Raw genomic sequence first — 22,828 nt, forward strand, 5'->3', positions numbered from 1 at the left:
CCCATGCCATTCAACTGGTGCAGTGGGAGAGTTTACCTCTGGGACACCTGCGGTTACTGCAAAATACTGACTAACAGCAGGAACGGCACTGGGTAATGAAAAGCAGCATTTAGTTCAGTGGCAATAGGTGCAAAGCAAGGGCAGATAATGGATAACAACCCATGGATCAATCATTAACAGAACTGGAATTTACTGGCAGAATGTTTGCAAACAATGACATGTACAGATACACGGGGGATTCAGAATGAGACTCCTCCATTTAGTACAATAATAAAAACATTTTGAGAAATAAAGGAACTGCTAATTTGCCAGATACCTTAAAATCCATGGCGCCAGCATAAATATATCAACACGTTAATGTCAAAAAGCCCACACTGTGAATCTAGGCCCTTTAGAAGGCAACAAAGTACAGATCTGTTATCCAGAAAGATCCACATTACAGAAAGATAACCTCCCATTTTATCCAAATAATCCAAATTTTTAAAAATGATTTCCGTTTTCTCTGTAACAATAAAACAGTGTATTGTACTAGATCCCAACTAAGATACAATTAATCCTTATTGAAAGCAAAACCAGCCAAATGGGTTTATTTAAGGTTTACATGATTTTCTAGTAGATTTAAGGTATGAAGATCCAAATTACAGAAAGATCCATTATCCGAAAAGCGACTGGTCCCGAGCATTCTGGATAACAGGTCCCATACCTGTAGTTGATTATGAACCCCGTCTGAGATCAACTAGGATAACAATTGTTAATTGAAATTCCTGAGGATTCTCCACCAGGGTGAAATTTGCTGTAAACACAAATGTAGCCGTCCTAGAGACAGTGGAGTAACTATAGAGAAAGCAGACCCCACGGTTGCAGGCAGGTCGGACTGGCAATTTGTGGGTTCTGGCAAATGCCAGAGGGGCTGCTGTAAGATGCTATAGACACTCACTATTTAGTGGGCTTGTGGGGGGCTGTTTGGGCCTCTGTGCGACCTGTTGGGGCCTCTGGGTACCTGAAATGCCAGGGCCTATTTTGGTTCTCAGTCCAGACCTGGTTGCAGGGGGTAGGGCCCGGACAGCAGGGTCAGCTTCTCTATAGTATTCAAATCCACGTCCCTGCCGCTCTTCTTCTTTAAAGGAATTGTTCAGTATAAAAATTCAAAACTGGGTAAATAGGCTGTGCAAAATAAAAAAATGTTTCTAATATAGTTAGTTAGGCAAAAATGTAATGTATAAAGGCTGGAGTGACTGGATGTCTAACATAATAGCCAGAACACTACTTCCTGCTTTGCAGCTCTCTTGGTTTCCTCTGATCGGTTACCAGGCAGTAACCAATCAGTGACTTGAGGGGGGGCCACATGGGTCATATCATATCTGTTGCTTTTGAATCTGAGCTGAATATCAATTGCAAACTCACTGAACAGTGGAAAAGAGGAGAGCACTCAAACTCAGATTAACTGCTTGTGATTAATATTTATTTAAGCTGCTGTACACGACATGTTTCGGGCTATAATTGTCGTGTACAGCTCTCCTCTTTCCCACTGAAAGTCTAATAGTTTTGGATGTTCGGTACATCTACTTAAGAGGATTGATGCATTCATCTATAAAGAGTTAATTGGCTGAGCGTGGATTCCCACTTCCTCTACAAAACTCACTGAACAGTTATGTCCTATGTGGCCCCCCTTATAGTCGCTCACTATTGCTATGCTTTTAAAGTGCAGTGCAATAAACGGGAATCTGTGCACGGAACCTTTTTTCCTCTACACATAAATGAAATGATCAAAATGTTGTGCTTCACATGGCTGAGCATTTCTCTGCCAGCCGAGAGTGTCTATATCACCAGCGCTGGATTTGCTGGACGGGCGTCCCTAGGCCACACGATCCGCATGGTCTTAGCGCCCACCCTCACTACCGCCAGAGCATTGGGGAGCAGCGCGTCCCCATAGAGCAGCTGGGCAGCATGCCTCCCTGAAAAATGTGCCACCCTAGGCCCGGGCCTGTATACCACTATGAACCACCAGTGCAGCCAACCATTGACTTTAATGTCACCCACCTGTAATTACACATTTAAACCAGAAAAATGCTTGTGTGTTTTTTAGTTCTGACCCAAGGAGCCTGTAAGTTCTATGATCCGTGGGTTCTACCTCCAGCTATTGTAACGTATCATTTCCAACAAGCTTTTTGCAGGGAATTATAGTTCATAATGTGTTGGATACCTTAAGATTTGTAGAGCATTTTTCTTAAAATTGAACCTCAAATGTTTCCAGCAATGCCATAGGCTCCTTTAAAGTGTAATCACACTGAATTTGGAGGGAACACCTAATCCTTTTCAGCCTCTCTCTCTTGTCTATTCTCCTTCATTACAAGAATCTGTCAGGATTCACTTTCCACAATGGAAATAATATCATACTGCTCTTCTGCCGAATGCAATTCTTTGCTTTTTTCTAGATGTCCATTCCAGGGGGGTTCTTGCAAGTACTAGAGAAAAAGAACAGCAATGGGTCACATATATTGTTCTAGTGAAAGGGAATGGGTCACAGAATATTTCTAGATATATTCCTTCACTTGTTGGAACGGGCACAGCACGATGAGAATAAGACAATTTGTTGATAATATATAAAGGGTAATTATAATATAAGGGGAATATTCTATTTAATACCAAAAATTAAAACGTAGGTAAAGCTTCGTGTTCAGTATAAACATGTAAGGGGGCATATTTATCAAGGGTCAAATTTTGAATTCGAAAAACTTCGAAATCCGAATTCAAAAAGACCGACTGAAATTTAAGTCAAAGTTTTTTTTTGGCCAAATAAGTCAGTTTACGATCAAATAAGTCCATATTCGGCCGAATTTTGAAATGTACAAATCGAAGTAATAGCACATTGGATCTAATTCAAATCAAAGTTTTTCCCACAAATTGACTCCAAATAGGAGGTCCACCATAGGCTAAAACAGCAATTCAGTAGGTTTTAGATGACGCATGATCGAAGTCTAATTTTTAAAGAGACAATACATGATGAATTAAGAATTTTCGATTTTTTTTTTCTAATTCGAATTGAATTTGGATTATTCCCTAGTCGAAGTACACGAAAAATAGCTCGTTATTCGAAATTCACCTCAACCTTTGATAAATCTGCCCCTAAGTGTATGACAACCTTAAAAGGCAATACAGGTAAGGGAAACTTTTATCCAGAAAGCTCCAAATTACGGAAAGGCCGTCTCCCATAGACTCTATTTTATACAAATAATCCACATTTTTAAAAAGTTATTCCTTTTTCTCTGTAATAATAAAACAGTAGCTTGTACTTGATCCCAACTAAGATATTATTAATCCTTATTGGAAGCAAAACCAGACTATTGGGTTTATTTACATGATTTTCTAGTAGACTTAAGGTATGAAGATCGAAATTAGGGAAAGATCCCTTACCTTGAAAGCCCTAGGTCCCAAGCATTCTGGATAACAGAACCATACCTGTATTACCATTATGTCAACAGCACCACACATAAATGTGTCCCTAAGGGTAAGTCTGCACCTAGACTGCATAGAATCAGTTTTGTTTTTTAAAAACATTTTTCATTAAAAAAGGTAAAAGTGGGATTTTGTTATTTTGACTTTACATCCCCTTTAAAAACAAACATCTTATTGGTTGCTATGGGTTACTGCTCCAGTGCAAACTTAGTGCCTTTTATTACATATGGGGGGCATGTGTCTATTTTTCAGTCTCGAGCACTATGCTTCTATATGATAAAGAGGGAAAGGAGTGCGTCTCACCTGCTCTATGTCGGGGGGTATATTGTATGGGGGATACAGCCACGTTTTGATACGTCCGCGGTGCCTGGAGAAAGCATAGCTGAATCCCAGGAATATACAGCAGAGAATAATGAGTCCCACAGAAATAAAAATAACTTTGTCTGCAGTGACACCTGAAATTAAAGAAAATCTGAATGTAAGATATAACATTGTGCATTTTTCACCAGTTACAGGCATGTACTAATACATTCAGGTTAAAGGGATGGTTCACCTTTACATTAACTTTTAGTACATTATTTTATAGAATGGCCAGTTTTAAAGGGATACTGTCATGGGAAAACGTGTTTTTTCCAAAATGCATCAGTTAATAGTGTTGTTCCAGCAGAATTCTGCACTGAAATCCATTTTTCAAAAGAGCAAACAGATTTTTTTATATTCAATTTTGAAATCTTACATGGGGCTAGACATATTGTCCGTTTCCCAGCTGCCCCCAGTCATGTGACTTGTGTTTTGATAAACTTCAGTCACTCTTTACTGCAAGTTGGTGTGATATCACCCCTCCCCCCAGCAGTTTAACAACAGAACAATGGTTAAGTAACCAGATAGCAGCTCCCTAACACAAGATAACAGTTCCCTGGAAGATCAAAGACCAGCACTCAATAGTAAAAGCCCAGTCCCACTGAGACTGATTCAGTTACATTAAGCAGGAGGAATAACAGTCTGCCAGAAAGTAGTTCCATCCTAAAGTGCAGGCACAGATTGCTGAAATAAAAAGCTTAATAACTGAAGAAAACACAAATAATAAAAAAATGTCATGTTCTTTATCATGTTCTTGCTACTGTCATGTCACAATGATACACCCATCATGTCTGACATTTAGCATTATTTACTGTACAAACGTATATGGATGAAATGACAACAAACTCACTCTTGACTCCTTAAAACCAATTGCAAACTGTTTCAGAATATCACTCTCTACTAACTAAGAGATAGTTCAAAGCTGAACAAGAGACAAAACTTCATGAATATATGTCCACCAGAGGTCACTGTTTCATTAAAGGAGAATTCAACCCGTAACATAAAAAAAACCCTACCCCCCTACCCTACGTAGACCTCCCTCCCTTCCCCCAGCCAAGCTGCCCCCCAGGGCAAATGCCCCTAACTTTTTACTTACCCCTCGGTGCAGATTCTGTCCTCGGCATTTCACGGCAGCCATCTTCTTTTCTCTGTTAAACTTCGGAAGCGGACCGGAATTTTCGGCGCATGCGCAGTTGGAGTAATATTCCAGTCCTGAACAACTGCGCATGCGCCGAAAGTCACGAAAGTTTCAGAAATCTTTTTTATGTTACGGGTTGAATTCTCCTTTAAAGCTTTGGGGTTTCCTTGTCAGAGCAATCATTGCTGCACCCATGCATATAAACTAAAAAAATGCAAATTAATAGTTTCCTGGACAATGCGTTTGGGCTTATTAAGAACAAGAAAAGCCCTACAGCATCTGCCTGTCTGTCCTTGTTCAAATGAAACGGGGTGGGATATAATTGAATCATCTATTAAGTCATGGGTGGCTACTACCTAGTGTGACATCAATTATCATAACAAATATATTGTTGAAGAGATAGTTCACCGCTAAATTAACATTTACAAATCTTAAAGAATATTCTTTTCTGTGCAATTTTTGAATTGGCCTTTTTTTAATAGTATATGGGGTATTTGCTTTCTTTTTATGCTTTTAAAGGGGGTCACGGACTTCAGCAGCCAATAAACTATATGCTCTGCGAGGGCTACATTTTAAGTGTTATTTTGACTCTTTATTAGTTATATTTCTATTCTGGTTACTCCTATTCATCTTCCAGTCTCTCACTGAAATCACTGCCGGGTTGCTAGGGGAAAATGGACTCAGGCAACCAATTATCTTTCAAACTAGAGGAGCTGCTGAAAAATAGCATTCAAAAACCATAAGGGTCTGGCCACGCAGGGAGATTCGTTGCCTGGGGGCAGGCACACGGGGGGCTTCACTTTCCGAAGTCGCCTGAAGTTTCCTTGTGAGGCAATTACAGGCGACTATGGAAAACGAAGCGTTCTGTGTGCCTGCCCGCAGGCGATTTACATTTAACCTTTTGTGCCTCAGTGTATAATATAATATAAGGACAAGGAGCCTTTTCATATGTATGTTGATTACCTGGAGCTCCTGGTGTTTTTGCACAAACTACGTGGCTTGTCTCCCCAGTCAGATCGGGAATAACAGGAGGAATCTTCATGACAGCAGTTACATTCACGCAGTACTCAGCTGAGGCCTCCAGATCTTTCAGTTTAAGCAATGTATTGGTCACCCACAGCTCTGTCTGATAAAGCAGAAGAAAGAGCAAGAAGTGAGAGTCCTGATGCTGCTCTGTGCTGGACATCAGTGATAATAGTGATCTTGGGTCTCTGACTTACTTAAAATTCGGACTTACTGCACCCCAAGCTTCATTATATCTATTATATTCTCCACTATCTTTCCACACCCCGGGCTAATTTCTGGGAACTGCATTCTATGATATATTTAGGCATGTGGAAGGCTTGGGTTCCCATGTTACCCATTACACAGAGGGTGATGCCATAATGTTTGAGAGCTCACCTTCACGGCAAAACCTTTTCTCCAGTATTGTAGCAAATACTTCATACTGTACTCTGTGTTTGGTGGTAAAGGAGACTCAAAACTGACATAGAGAGAGTTGGGTTCTTCCTCCCTGGTGGTCACCATTAGAAAATTTACAGGACCTAGTTTGGCTGCAACGAGACAAAGATCACATGCTGTTAGAAAAACATTGCCTACCTGCTTCCCAGCTCCATATGCTTATGATGTCGATATTAAAGCAGAAGGAAAGGCTAAAACTAAGTAAGCTTTATCAGAAAGGTCTATATAAATACACCAGTAAACCCTCAAAGTAATGCTGCTCTGAGTCCTCTGTCAAAAGAAACACCACATCTATTTCCTTCTATTGTGTATACACGGGCTTCTGTATTCTGCAGAATAAATATAGTCTTATAGCTTGCACTATTGTGGCTAATCGATTTGCAATTAACTGATTTGGTAGCTTTCCTTCTCCTTTAAAGCACATTTAATATTCTAGTAGTCGGGAACTCCTGCCCAGTGTAGAATTTGGCTCGGGGCACTGAAAAACTCATGCTTGTTAGCTGAAGAGTATGAATATTACATGGATTATTTCAGGACTCCCTGTCCGAATGGATCTACTTACTGTGACTTGCTGCTTGGAATTCAGATGTTTCAGTCCAGTTGGAATGTGCTGGTCCGCGTTGCGCTCGTACTCTTACAACAATACGCCACTTAAATTCAATCTCTTCTGTGAAATCACACACTGGCTCAATAAGATTCTCACAAAGGACAATATAGTCATCCTTATTTCCCCTGGAAAAGAGTAAAGTGCAGCCAGATATCAAGTAACTGGTTGGCAAACAGTGTGGTAAGCGTTTATTTACTGCCATGAATATTATTTAAAGGGATACTGTCATGGGAAAATTTTTTTTTTTCAAAATGCATCAGTTAAAAGTGCTGCTCCAGCAGAATTCTGTACTGAATCCGTTTCTCAAAAGAGCAAACAGATTTTTTTATATTCAATTTTGAAATCTTACACGGGGCTAGACATTTTGTCAATTTCCCAGCTGCCCCAAGTCATGTGACTTGTGCTCTGATAAACTTCAATCACTCTTTACTGCTGTACTGCAAGTTGGAGTGATATCACCCCCTCTCTTTTTCCCCCCAGCAGCCAAACAAAAGAACAATGGGAAGGTAACCAGATAACAGCTCCCTAACACAAGATAACAGCTGCCTGATAGATCTAAGAACAACACTCAATAGTAAAAACCCATGTCCCACTGAGACACATTCAGTTACATTGAGAAGGAAAAACAGCAGCCTGCCAGAAAGCATTTCTCTCCTAAAGTGCAGGCACAAGTCACATGACCAGGGGCAGCTGGGAAATTGACAATATGTCTAGCCCCATGTCAGATTTCAAAATTGAATATAAAAAAATCTGTTTGCTCTTTTGAGAAATGGATTTCAGTGCAGAATTCTGCTGTAGTAGCACTATTAACTGATGCGTTTTGAAAAAAACATGTTTTCCGATGACAGGATCCCTTTAAGCTACAGTAGGGCAATCACTCATGTATCTGCAACCTTGCTATAAGCTCTTGTCAGTCAAATCTGGAACTCAAGTAAGGCCTAAATGTCTAAACAAATGTCTGAAAATATGTGGTTATAAGAGAATAGTTATTATATTGGGCTGCTGTAAGGTACTAGTGGGCTCAGGTATATGGTTGGTGATACATCACAACCCTTCCCCCAAAAACACTCAAAGAGTTTCTACCCCAACCTGCTTAAAGAGGAACGAAATAAGAAGTTTTCTAAATATAATCAATTAAAAATTATGTACCATTTCTGAAATAATCAAGTTTATATTCCCTATTCCTCTCTCAGCATCGGTTTCTCTTCATTCTGTCTTCTTGCAGGAGTTGGGTGTCAGATATTCATTGACAGTTAGATCCAATATATCTAATAGAGGGGCTGCTCCTTCTGCCTAGAAGATGCATTAGAGCTCACTCTATTAAAATCACCAGACATCATGTCTCTCTACATGCAGAATTTGTGCAAAAGGTAGTTATTTTGTTAGATTTTGTTTGTACTGGAATCAGTTATATGAGTGAGCTCTAATACATCTGTTAGGAAAGGAATCCTCCCCTATAAGATATATTGGATCACTCATCTGACACCCGACTGCCGCATGAAGACAGAATGAAGAGAAACAGATGCTGAGAGAGGAATAGTGAAGATAAACTTGAGAAACAATGCAGAATATTTAACGGATTGGTAAAGGGGGGCCCAGCGACGCCTCACTTACTTGATTAGGCGGCCCCCCATCTTTCTGAGAGCTGCTGACTTCGGGAAGGCATGGACGTTTAAGGGGCCCTGGCCACCAATTTTCTCATAATGTGGGGGAGGGGGGCCTGCCATTAATTTTTTTTTCTCATGTTGGGTCCTAGCCACCAATATTTTTTAATCGGGGGGCCCTGGCCACAAATGTTTTTTATGGGGGGCCCTGACCACCAATATATTTTTATTTTTTTATTAACATGTACCCTAGATACCAATATTTTTTTGTTTTTTTACTGTGTGGTGTGGGGCGGATCTGAAGGTGGGGCTTGCGGTGGGTGCAGCCCAGGAAATTTTGTCGTATGGGGCCCTGCGATTTCTGATTGTGGTCCTGCATGCACCCCTATCCTTGGGTGTAGGATTTTCTAGTGTGGTTATACAGGGACAGAAATACACTGCTGTGTTTTGAGTTTATGTTTTTTCACTATATAGGCAGTAATGTATCCCTACAAGCCATGAAATTCCAAGGTGACATCATAAGCACGGATTATAACCCATGAGCACCGTTTATAATGATATTTCGTATATGACTTATATAGGAGCCAACAGCAGTTAGACGGTGCATGTCTCTGTATGTATGATAACTGGATCCTCTAATCATACTCACCACATCAAGTGCACCGTGTAGGTCACATTTTCCAATAAGATGGGATCCCAAAGCAATTTGTGCTGCAGATTGTAGGAGTCAATGTGTACATTCTTGGGTGCTGGTAACATGAAGATGCCATCTACAAAATAGAAACACAGCAGAAATGTTATGCTCCGATATAAACCTAGGGCAATATGAATAAAGCGACGTACTGCACTCAATGGGTAAGTGACACAAGCAGCCCCCATGCAAGTCTTTCTTTCAACTTCATCGACTAAATAACTATTTATATCAGTTACAGATTACCATAAGGTCTGTCTGGGCAAAGAATTTAAACAGGACCCACAGCCATTCAAATGTTATTTTCTTATTCAAATCAATGCATGGTTGCTAGGGTCATTTCAACCCCAGCAACCAGACTGCTAAAACTGCAAGCTGGAGAGCTGCTAAATAAAAAGAGAAATAACTCAAAAATTCCAAATAAAAACCAACTGCAAGTTGTCTTAGAATATTACTCTCTATGTCATACCAAAGTTTCATGGCGAACAACCCTTTTAATTTACGTCTTATCAAAACAGACAGATCGGCCGTAACTGGTTCACGCTCAGATCCAAGTGTAATTGGCCAGAATTATTATTTTGGCTTCAACTGTGTGCGAGGGAAAGGTGGGCTATAATCTCTGTAGACAAAGCGTAAATGTTGGTGCAGGGCACACGGGTAAACTCACGTTTTGATCAGATCAAAGGTAGTAGATAAAAAATTAAAACTTTATTTATATAGTCATCTCTCGCCTGACGCGTTTCGTGTCGCTGGGACACTTAATCATAGGCTTGAGCATTTCGAGACATGGATCAGTATTTAAAGGCTGAACCGCCAATCAAAAATGAGGGGGAGGAGAAAAGGAAAAATGACATCACATTATTCATCTAGTCCAAATTTAAAGGCAACATGCGCCCAATTACAAAAAATACACAAAAAAATCAAAAATATAAATAAAAGAAAAAAACTAAATACAATATAAAAACAATTATCGTTGAGCAAGATGATTATATAATTGCATTGTAGAAAAATTCTATAATCTCTGTAGAACACTGCAGATCTCTGTTTATCTTTGGACAGACGGAATCACAGCACCATGCAAATCATGTATAATCTTAAAAAGCCTTTATTGGATTTTTCTGGCTTGGATCTCAAACGAACAACGTTTCAGGCCTCCATGGCCTTTTGTCAAGTTAATGAACTACTGCAGATTGCAAGGTTTTATACTCACACATTAGATCGCCCTCTATAGGTGAGCGATCAGAATTAATTGATACAAAGAAAAAATGTATATACACATAAAGGCAACATTGTCAGATACATAGTAGTACATAGATAAAGTGTCCACTTATTTCCTGGTAATTGCATTCATCACGGTAAAGGTTTGAATCTCATAGTACAGTATCTGTAAAACAATAAAAATGACCAATATTTATAAAAAATTTTTGATCATAATGTTATGATTAAAAACAACCTTTAAAATTCTATCGGTATATGGGATGCAAGTCATATTCGCGATTAAGGCCATGGGGCTCCAGCGTTTCTAGGCGGCGTATCCATTTAGCTTCTTTTTTAAGTAACATTTTAACACGGTCACCACCGCGGCGAAGTATTGGAATATTGTCTATTACTTGAAACTTTAATTGCTGGACCCCATGACCCTTTTCAGCAAAATGACTGGAAACCGCCTGATCCAGTTTTTTAAGTTTCACTGCGGATTTGTGCTCACGTATTCTATCCTTGATGGCACGGGTTGTCTGCCCTACATACAATCGGCCGCATGGGCATTTAATCACATAAACTACAAAAGTAGTATTGCATGTGTAAAAGCCATGAATTTTTATCGGGGTGCCCTTCCGCGGGTGATATACGACATCCCCTTTAAGGACATTGGAGCAACAGTTACACGACAGACAGGGGAAGGTGCCATTATTTCTAGGGCGTAAGACCCGTTCTTCCCTTAAATTTCCTCCCAAATCTGATTTAACCAAAGTGGATCCAATGGTATTGTTCCTTTTGTATGACATAAGTGGCATATTTTGGAAAGATTCTACCTCAGGGACCCCATCTCTTAGTATACCCCAATGTTTTCGTATAATCTTGGCGACCTCTTGGCTCGCTGTATTGAATTTAGAAACAAAAGGGATACGTTTTTGATCCCTTTTGTAATCACATTGGGGATTTACCAGAGGATCCTCAAACCCCTCACGTTGCTTTTTAAGAATAATTATTAATAATCAATGGTTATGTCTTGGAGCATAGATCTTATTTAAAGGACACAAATGACTTTTTGCTTAAACTACAAAAATTTACACATATTCCGTCGCATGCGATCCTGGTCACGTTCGATGTGGAGAGCCTCTACACCTCCATCCCTCATGATGGGGGTCTGGAGGCTGTCCGCATCGGACTGACAAGGGATCCTACCATGGATGGATCACAAAAAAAGTTTATCATGCAATGTTTGGAATTGGTCCTTTGTAATAATTATTTTATGTTCCAGGACAGCTTCTATATACAGAAAAGGGGTACAGCAATGGGTTCAAATGTGGCCCCGTCATACGCGAACATGTTCATGAATGAATTCGAACAAAAATTCATATACTCAATATATTATTCAAGCAACATTGTGTTGCATGGTTTCGTTTTATCGATGACGTGTTCGCTATATGGACGGGGCCACAGTTGACCCTTAATGCTTTCCATCAAGAGATCAATGCTGCCTTACCCTTCATTAAGTTCACTCTGAATTCAGATAGTGAACAGATTGCATTTTTGGACACTTCCATCATTAAGAAGGGTGGCACTTTGATTACAGATCTGTTTCGTAAATCCTCAGATAGAAACACTCTGCTCCATTACAATTCATTCCATCCTATGCAAACTAAAAAATCACTACCCAAATCGCAATTTGTCCGCGTCAAGCGGATTGTGACAGAGGGCAGTTTACAACAGGAAAGACTGAATGAAATGGAGAATAATTTTTTGCAGAGAGGTTATCCCCCAGGTCTTCTTAAAAAGCAACGTGAGGGGATTGAGGATCCTCTGGTAAATCCCCAATGTGATTACAAAAGGGATCAAAAACGTATCCCTTTTGTTTCTAAATTCAATACAGCGAGCCAAGAGGTCGCCAAGATTATACGAAAACATTGGGGTATACTAAGAGATGGGGTCCCTGAGGTAGAATCTTTCCAAAATATGCCACTTATGTCATACAAAAGGAACCAATACCATTGGATCCACTTTGGTTAAATCAGATTTGGGAGGAAATTTAAGGGAAGAACGGGTCTTACGCCCTAGAAATAATGGCACCTTCCCCTGTCTGTCGTGTAACTGTTGCTCCAATGTCCTTAAAGGGGATGTCGTATATCACCCGCGGAAGGGCACCCGATAAAAATTCATGGCTTTTACACATGCAATACTACTTTTGTAGTTTATGTGATTAAATGCCCATGCGGCCGATTGTATGTAGGGCAGACAACCCGTGCCATCAAGGATAGAATACGTGAGCACAAATCCGCAGTGAAACTTAAAAAACTGGATCAGGCGGTTTCCAGTCATTTTGCTGAAAAGGGTCATGGGGTCCAGCAATTAAAGTTTCAAGTAATAGACAATATTCCAATACTTCGCCGCGGTGGTGACCGTGTTAAAATGTTACTTAAAAAAGAAGCTAAATGGATACGCCGCCTAGAAACGCTGGAGCCCCATGGCCTTAATCGCGAATATGACTTGCATCCCATATACCGATAGAATTTTAAAGGTTGTTTTTAATCATAACATTATGATCAAAAATTTTTTATAAATATTGGTCATTTTTATTGTTTTACAGATACTGTACTATGAGATTCAAACCTTTACCGTGATGAATTGCAATTACCAGGAAATAAGTGGACACTTTATCTATGTACTACTATGTATCTGACAATGTGCCTTTATGTGTATATACATTTTTTCTTTGTATCAATTAATTCTGATCGCTCACCTATAGAGGGCGATCTAATGTGTGAGTATAAAACCTTGCAATCTGCAGTAGTTCATTAACTTGACAAAAGGCCATGGAGGCCTGAAACGTTGTTCGTTTGAGATCCAAGCCAGAAAAATCCAATAAAGGCTTTTTAAGATTATACATGATTTGCATGGTGCTGTGATTCCGTCTTGCATTGCTTTTCCGGTTGGAGTGGACAACCTCGCACGTGCACCTGCTTGATAAATTTGTGGTTTGGGTGAGTGCTGACCAATTGTTCCAGTTTATCTTTGGACAGAGACAACTTTCTAATTTTGGTTCTGTACATTACCACAATGAATTTTAAATAAAACAACTCAACAATGCCATTGTCTGCCAACTGCAGACTTTCAGCTTTAATTCAGTGGGTTGAACAAAAAGATTGCATAAAAATGTGAGGAACTAAAGCCTTTTTTTAACACAATCACTTCATTTCAGAGGCTCAAAAGCAATTGGACAATTGACTCAAAGGCTATTTCATGGGCAGGTGTGGGCAATTCCTTCATTATGTCATTATCAATGAAGCCCTGGAGTTGATTTGAGGGGGGGGGGTGTTTGTATGTGGAAGATTTTGCTGTGAACAGACAACATTTGTTCAAAGGAGCTCTCCATGCAGGTGAAACAAGCCATCCTTAAGCTGCAAAAACAGGAAAAAAAAAAATCTGATAAATTGCTACAATATTAGGAGTAGCAAAATCGACAGTTTGGTACATCCTGAGAAAGAAACTGGTGAACTCAGACAAAAAAAAAAAAAGACCTGGACGTCCACAGAAGACACCAGTGGTGGATGATCACAGAATCATTTCCATGGTGAAGAGAAACCGCTTTACACAACAGCCAATGAGTGAATAACACTCTCCAGGAGGTCGGCGTATTGATATCCAAGTCTACCATAAAGAGAAGACTGCATGAAAGTAAATACAGAGGGTGCACTGCAAGGTGCAAGCCACTCACAAGCATCAAGAATAGAAAGGCTAGATTAGACTAGCATCTAAAAAAGCCAGCACAGTTCTGGAAAAACATTCTTTGGACAGATGAAACCAAGATCAACCTCTACCAGAATGATGACAAGAAAAAAGTATGGAGGAGGTGTGGAACAGCTCATGATCCAAAGTATAGCACATCATGTATAAAACATGGCGGAGACACAGAACACACCGGCACAGCATGGGTATTACTATGCGGATGCAATATTTCGGGGCGTAACGAAACGTTGCATCCGCAATAAACGAGCAAGGTGAAACCTGCTAGTAATACCCATGCTGTGCCGGTGCTGTTTTTTGAGGTTGCCCAATTCCTCTGTCATCGAGCACCTGGGATTCGTTTAATTTTGGACGGCCAGGGTGTGCGAGTGTAAGTTTTTCTTTTTTGCTAAAACATTTAGGAGACAGTGTGATGGCTTGGGCGTGCATGGCTGCAAGTGGTACTGGAACACTAGTGTTTATTGATGATGTGACACAGGACAGAAGCACAAGAATGAATTCTGAGCTGTTCAGAGACACTGTCTGCTCAAATCCAGTCAAATTGATTGGGAGGCGTTTCATAATGACCCAAAACATACAGCCAAAGCAACCCAGGAGTTTATTAAAGCAAAGAAGTGGAATATTGCTGAATGGCCAAGTCAGTCACCTGATCTGAACCCAATTGAGCTGCATTTCACTTGTTGAAGACTAAACTTGGGACAGAAAGGCCCACAAACAAACAGAAACTGAAAGCCGCTGCAGTAAAGGCCTGGCAGAGCATTAAACAGGAGGAAACCCAGAATCTGGTGATGTCCATGAGTTTAAGACTTCAGGCTGTCATTGCCAGCAAAGGGTATTCAACCAAGTATTAGAAATGAACATTTTATTTTCAGTTTTTTAATTTGCCCAATTACCTTTGAGCCCCTGAAATGAAGTGATTGTGTTATAAAAGGCTTGAGTTCCTCACATTTTTATGCAATGTTTTTGTTCAACCCACTGAGTTCAAGCTGAAAGTCTGCAGTTCAACTGCATCTGAGTTGTTGAATATGTCGTCACACTTAAAATCTTAATTGTGATACCAAATGTCCAGAGTCAGTGGCAAACTGCCAGATTTTTTTTCCAATGTTTCCAAATATCTTGTTCAATGTCATTAGACATCACATTATAATGAGTAATACATGAAATTCTATTTTCCTTTTTAAATCTCACATCATTATTTAAAATGGCCCCATCATGACACGTCTCCCACAGGTCACCCCTCTCACAACATGTATTCCTCATTTCATCCAAGCTAATGTCCAACCTTTCCATTTTCCAATCTATTCTTTATCTATTCTATTCTTATCCTGCACAACTGAGATTCCAGTAAGGATTTTTTTGATGTGAAAGGGATACTGTCATGGGAAAAAAAATTTTTTTTTCAAAACGTATCAGTTAATAGTGCTGCTCCAGCAGAATTCTGCACTGAAATCCATTTCTCAAAAGAGCAAACAGATTTTTTTATATTCAATTTAAATTTCTGACATGGGGCTAGACATTTTGTCAATTTCCCAGCTGCCCCCAGTCATGTGACTTGTGCCTGCACTTTAGGAGAGAAATGCTTTCTGGCAGGCTGCTGTTTTTCCTTTTCAATGTAACTGAATGTGTCTCAGTGGGACATGGGTTTTTACTATTGAGTGTTGTTCTTAGATCTACCAGACAGCTGTTATCTTGTGTTAGGCAGCGGTTATCTCATTACCTTCCCATTGTTCTTTTGTTTGGGGGGGGTGATATCACTCCAACTTGCAAAACAGCAGTAAAGAGCGATTTAAGTTTATCAGAGCACAAGTCACATGACTGGGGGCAGCTGGGAAATTGACAATATGTCTAGCCCCATGTCAGATTTCAAAATTGAATATAAATTGAATATGGAGCAGCACTATTATTAACTGATTAACTAATTCATTTTGAAAAAAAAATTTTCCCATGACAGTATCCCTTGAATGAGTAATAAGTCAGTCGGTTTTATAGAGGTCTGTTTCCCATCTCCCATTTTTCTCATATACATTCAAATCTAGGAAAATAAACTTATGCCGGTCATATTGCATTGTATCATTTCAAACATGGGAGAAGCTTAAGCTGGCCATAGAAATGCAGATTTTATTCTTTAAAGGGGTCCCTTCATCCCAAAAAAAATATTCAAAATCCTATTGTATCACATTCAAGCAAAATAAACTTTAATTACACTATATAAATTATTTGAATCTTGTTTCCTTTAGTCTGGGAAGTCATAATTCTAACGAGCAGGCAGGAGCCATTTTGTGGACACTTTTAAAGACAAGCCTTGCATCATCTCAGAATCTTGTTTGTGCACCAGAATGGGGGACCCGATGTCCACTGGCTACACAATTAATAGTGAAGAAAACAGGGGAATGTGGGGAGAGCAGCGACATCCAATAACTGCTGAATGGAAAGTGAAAGTAACTGTCTGCCCCGCCTCTATGCCTAAGGACAAAGAGGAGGGGCAGACAATATTTGATTGACAGCTGAGATTTTTAAATGAGCTTACAACAGCTATGAATGCATTAATAAAATATAGAAATTGGATTTCATGTTTAATTTGAAAAGAACTTTTATTATACAGATTTTTGTGTCTGGATGACAGGTCCACTTTAAGTGGCGAACGCTGGTTTGTGTCAGTCTGCCGATCTACAACTAACAATTCAGATCAAGTAGGAAAAATAACAAATCAGACGATGTTCTGGCCATTAATTCACAGACAGCAATGGGACGAAAATTGATGTCCAACAAATAGAAGTGGCAGTTACCTATTGATATTGTCATATAGGCAATACATGCAGAGATATTATCGTTAGCCAATATAAATCTTTTAACCTGTCCAATTGATTAAACGAACGATCTTCAGGGTATGAAAAATGTTGGGACAATCCACACACTGTCCAAAATTGTATGAATCTTTGTTTCATATGACTGTATATTTGCATCTATGGTCAGCTTTATTCTGTTCTCCAGGGCCAGGCCCTCACCAAAATGCAAAAATATCATCTATATGTCCTAAGCAATATTTACATTTACACAAAAGATTCCTCAAATACTTTACTGTAGGTGGTGACCTCTATAATTCTCTTCCTGTATAGTCCCACATGGGTCACATTTCCTAAACAACCATCAATCAGCAGATCAGGGGTATATGCCATCATTTAGGTCCAGAAATACCTGCTGCTCTCCAGTTTATTTGGATTTCCCTGCCTTGTATTTTGCAGCCACTTAACTAACTTCACTAAAAGCCATTGTTTTTTGTTTTTGTAAAATGATAACCTCTGGAAGTAATTTGTGGCATTTGCGTTATCTTGTTGCCGCAAGTAGAAAAATTGTGCCCGTGGCAGGTTGTTAACAGTCAAGAAATACTTTGTGTAGTTATGTGCCCAAACCAGTTTGATATAAGAAAGAGTTGAGTGGAAGGAGCAGCCGTGTTACAGAATTACAAATTGCACTTGTGACTACTATGAGTAATCAGTATAACCAGGAGGAGGAGAGCACCAAGTCCCTCATTCTTGGATTCAACGGAATCCTCCACAAGAAATTCAGCCAAATGGTCATCAATGCCCTCCTTCCCCCCCCCCCCAAGAACAACCCCTGACAGGGGTATCAGTTGTTTGGATTTGTGTACAGCCTTCCCTTCCCAGTTGTGCTGTGTCTCTGGCTGTTCTGTACACTGGATTGCCTGACCCATAAATACCATTATTAGAACCTCAGGGACTCAACAGGACTCAATGCACAGTGGCTGCTTGTGCTGTACCTGTGTATTAGGGAAATGTTTTGTTTATAGCTCTGGGTGTTACAACTTTAACTGGCGTTACTCGTATTAAGCTTTCAGCAAGGAATATTCACTAACTTGCTAGAATATAGACAAAGCCTAAAGCATTAATCATATCAGCTGAATGTGCATTACACAAGCTCTGGGAAAGGGTAAGTCACCCCTGTGAGCCAAAAAGCTAGCATTCTGCCTTGGGTCTATATACTCCCCCAAAGGGGGTCCAGCCTGCAGGCCAGTTAGAGGGAGATTAATAACTGGAAATTCGCCTCTTAAAGTTACCAGGAGTGTTTTTTTGCCACCCCTGGTAACTGCTGGGGAGCTGCCGTCTAAAGCAGAAACGCCCCTGGGTGACAGTTACCCCAATGTTTCTATATATCTGTAACCTTGTTAAAAACTAAGAGGCCCAGTCTGAAGGCCAGTTAGGGGGAGATTTGGGGTGAGTGCTTATTTGTGCCCTGGGTACCCTTGGAACTATAGCAGGGTGACTGTTACCCCAATGTTTCTATATATCTGTAACCTTGTTATGAGCTAAGGGGGCCCAGCCTGAAGACCAGTTAGGGGGAGATTTGAGGTGAGTGTTTATTTGTGCCCTGGAACGATAGCAGGGTGACTGTTACCCCAATGTTTCTATATATCTGTAACCTTGTTATGAGCTAAGGGGGCCCAGTCTGAAGGTCAGTTAGGGGGAGATTTGGGGTGAATGCTTATTTGTGCCCTGAGTACCCGTGGAACTATAGCAGGGTGACTGTTACCATGCTATGTTTCCATTTATCTGTAACCTTGTTAGTTGTTATGAGTTGCCCATCATGCAGTACATAAGTTCCTATTGTCATTTAATTTGTTTTCTAATCAGTAAACTTTACCCTGGGTGCAGCGCACCCACAGATATAGCAGAAAGGTAACTAATGTGGTTGTAAAGGTGACAAACCAAGATGGAATTAGCAGGGTTGCCATCAAGGGGGCACAGGAGGGACTATTGTCCCAGGCATAGCAAATTTGCGTTCTAAGGGGGCCCAGCCGTGCTGTAGAAGAAGCTCCAGAAAAGAACGAAGAAAACTGTTCCTAAGAAAAATGAAGAAGCCACAAGGGAGAACAAAAAAGAGGTTGCGACGGAAAAAAATTAAGAAGACCGCTCTGGAGAAGAACAAACTGCTCTGGAGATAACCGAAGAAGCCTCAAAGGAAAAGAGCAAAGAGGTTGTGACAGAAAAGAATGAGGGATCTGAGATGAAAAAGAATGAAGAAGACTGCTACAGAGAAGAAACCGCTACGGAGCAGAAAGAAGCCGCAAAGGAAAAGGACGAAGATGACTGCTTACAGAGTTGGATGAAGGCCATCTGCCAAAATGTAAAGACAAGTACCAACGAACACCAATATTCTTTTTTTTTTAACCACCTGACCTCTAATTAACAGGAGGTATTCCCTGGCCACCGATGTTTTTTTTTTTTTAATATAGGGACGGTGTGGCCCAGAAAATGTTGTATGGGGGCCCTCGATTTCTGAAGGTGGCTCTTGGAATGTCCAGGCGGATGGGTCAGTTCATGTGAACCGAACTGTGAGGCTGAATATCAGTAGGGAGAGCTCTGTCACACACCAGCCAATACACTGTGTAGCACAATGTGGGGTTCAGCACCCCCAAAACCGCTCTGCAGGTACTTTCTGGGCTCCGCCCTCTTTGCTTATGTGACAGACAGCACCACCTTCCCACCACTCAGGGTTGCCAGGTTGGCGGGTTTCCAGCCAAATTGGGCTACTAATTTAAAGCCCAGATAGGTTTTGAAAGTGAAAACTAGCCAAGGTATGGATTTGGGCTACTTTTTGGGCCTTTGAAAACCATGTTTTTTCTTGCACTAATGTGCCAAGCCTGCGTCTCTCAATGTATTTTTTGTTTAACAATTTGCCAACTGACAAGTTTAATGTAAGACTACAATACCCAGCATGCAATGCCTTGTATCGAAGACGGGAGTTTCAAAGAAGGGAGTTATCAGACTTTGGGCTCCGTATCCCAGTCTACTGTCCCTCTTAATCATGCTCACATTTTCCGGTGACTTTCCTCAATTTCAGACAATTTTGTGGCAAAAATCTGCTGGCCACCAAAATGTCTAGCCGCTGAGCTGTTTTACCAATATTTATTGGAATTGTATAAATATTATACCTCCTGCCCCCCCCCTCTGTAGTTACGTCCTTGGTGATGGGCGAATTTGTCCCATTTTGCTTAATGTAAAAATCTGCAAAACAGTGAAAATTTGAAAAAGGCGTATTTTCATATATTCTTTAATTTTTAGACTTTTTTCTCTGCTCATATTGTGCTATTTTTATGCTACTTTTGAAGTGCCTCTTGGCTGGATTTGTAGCTGACACCTGGCAACCCTGTCACCACTCACCACTAGAGATCAAAAGTGAAAGCCTGTCTTAACCCTTTCCTCATCCTGTCACACCTTTTGCCTCCAGAGCTCCAGTCAGACACAAAGACATTTAGCAATTACTCTCACACAGAAACACAGACTGGTTTATGAGAAATACATATAACTCTATTCCTCAGCACTAGCAGACAGATACATAGACTGGCCCACAGACAGAGGGGACAGATTAGCAGGACAGACAGACACTTTGATGTGAGGGGACAAAACCACAGGGTCCCAATCACAGAATTCCCGAGCCACGTGACACACAGATTGCGGAAGTGATTGTATGAGGGCACAGATGATTGTATGAGGGCACAGATAAGGGCATGACAGGAAATATCAGGGTACGTACTTGTGCGCAGCAGTAGGAGAAGGATGAGGAGCAGCGATCGAGGGGAACACTCTGTGCCCATAGTTGGCTCTTCAGCTTCCTCTCCCCGGTTTCCCCTGCAACGCGCCGCGCTGTGTCCGCTTCATGCCTACTCCGTGTCCTATGCTGCCAGTCACACGGTGCTCCAACCTCAAGATCCTTTCCCTAATGCCTGTAATCTGGAAATTCCCCAGCCCCTCCCATTATCTTGCTCCGCCCCTATCGGCTGTCCAGGCCCATCAGCCTGTGCGGGGATGTGTACAGAAGAGCTGCCTGCGGGCTGGAAGTTCTTAATGATTCGTAATGGGGGTGGCACTAAGGAAACTGCTCAGGAAAAACCCGAATTATATTAGATAACATGTCCTAACTGCAAGTCTCCTCCCATTAGCAGAAACAGAAAGTGGGATGAAAAGAACTGCTGCGCGCGCATGGTGACTTTGACCACGCCCACACTATCCCCTAACTGCAACTCTCCTCCCATTAGCAGAAACAGAAAGTGGGATGAAAAGAACTGCTGCGCGCGCATGGTGAGTTTGACCACGCCCACACTGTATCCACGCCCTTAAATTCTATGCCCAATTGCCAATACAGTATCCACCCTGAATACCACGCCCACATCATATTCATGCCTCAATACCATGCCCACGCTATATCCACGCCTCACTATCACGCCCACGTTATATCACGTCTCTATGCCACGCCCACTCTATATCCACGCCTCTAAATACCACACTAGATTTACCAAACTATCCCCAAGACCTGCCAGCAGTATAATCATGAGATAGAATGAGTAATGTGCAAGTTAACCACAGACATGACGGCACAGTCACTCTATAAAATGGATATTAAAGGGATAGTAACTTTTAGTATGTTATAGAATGGCTAATTCTAAGCAACTTTTTTTAAAAGTTTTTTTTAATTATTTGCCTTGTTCTTCTGACTCTTTCCAGCTTTCAAATGGGGGTCGCTGACCCCATCTAATAAACAACCGCTCTGTAAGGCTACAAATGTTGTGTTCTCACTACTTTTTATTACTCATCTTTCTATTCAGACCCTCCCCTATTCATATATATATATTCTCTTATTCAAATCAGTGCATGGTTGCTAGGGGAATTTGGATCTTAGCAACTAGACTGCTAAAATTGTAAACGGTAGAGCTGCTGAATAAAAAGAGAAATAACTCAAACACCACAAATAATAAAAAATGAAAACTAGTTGGCAAATATCACTCTCTACACTAGGGGTCCCCAAGCTTTTTTTCCCCGTGAGCCACATTCAAATGTACTTAGAGTTGGGGAGCAACACAAACATGAAAATGTCTGAGCTGTGATTGGCTATTTGGTAGCCCCTATGTGGACTGGCAGCCTACACAAGACTCTGTTTGGCAGTCCACCTGGGTTTATGCAACAAAAACTTGTCTCTAAGCCTGGAATTAAAAAATAAGCACCTGCTTTGAGGTCACTGAGAGCAAAATTCCAAGGGGTTGGTGAGGAACATGTTACTCCGGAGCCACTGTTGGTAGGGTTGCGACCTTTTTTAAAAATAATTACTGGCCAGTGGTGGGAGCAGGGAACTAAAGGGGCGGGCTATGACGCAAAAAGGGGCGGGCCACGTTGCCAGAAACCAAAAAAAAATGTACGTTTTCACCGGAGGGCAAGGGCTTTTGTTAAGTGTGTTACCGGCAGCTATATTGCCAGTAAATTGTAATACCAGCCCCATTGGGTTCGGGAATCACTGCTCTACATCAATCAAAAAATGACATCAAAACTCATTTTTAAAAAACTCTTCAGACATGCCAGTATAATTGCTGCATGAATGGCCAATGAGCACCCCACACATGCCAGTATGATGAATGCAAAGAATTGAAAGCATTAAAGGAAAACTATACCCCCCCCCAAACAATGTAGGTCTCTATAAAAAGATATTGAATAAAACAGTTCATATGTAAAACCCTGCTTCATGTAAATAAACCATTT

General features: G+C 40.7%; 1 protein-coding gene across 1 annotated transcript; it reads right to left on the reverse strand.

The window, feature by feature from the left end:
- Nucleotides 1-166: 166 nt before the first annotated feature.
- Nucleotides 167-20,971, reverse strand: LOC100101283 (uncharacterized). The gene is given in 7 exon segments (NM_001099874.1): nucleotides 167-2,465; nucleotides 3,760-3,911; nucleotides 5,918-6,080; nucleotides 6,356-6,507; nucleotides 6,978-7,147; nucleotides 9,276-9,396; nucleotides 20,835-20,971. Coding segments are annotated over 7 exon segments (924 nt in total). The 5' UTR covers nucleotides 20,896-20,971; the 3' UTR covers nucleotides 167-2,360.
- Between the last annotated feature and the right edge of the window lie 1,857 nt (nucleotides 20,972-22,828).

This window comes from Xenopus laevis, chromosome 2S, assembly GCF_017654675.1.
Source record: "Xenopus laevis strain J_2021 chromosome 2S, Xenopus_laevis_v10.1, whole genome shotgun sequence".
NCBI classification, from domain to species: domain Eukaryota; kingdom Metazoa; phylum Chordata; class Amphibia; order Anura; family Pipidae; genus Xenopus; species Xenopus laevis.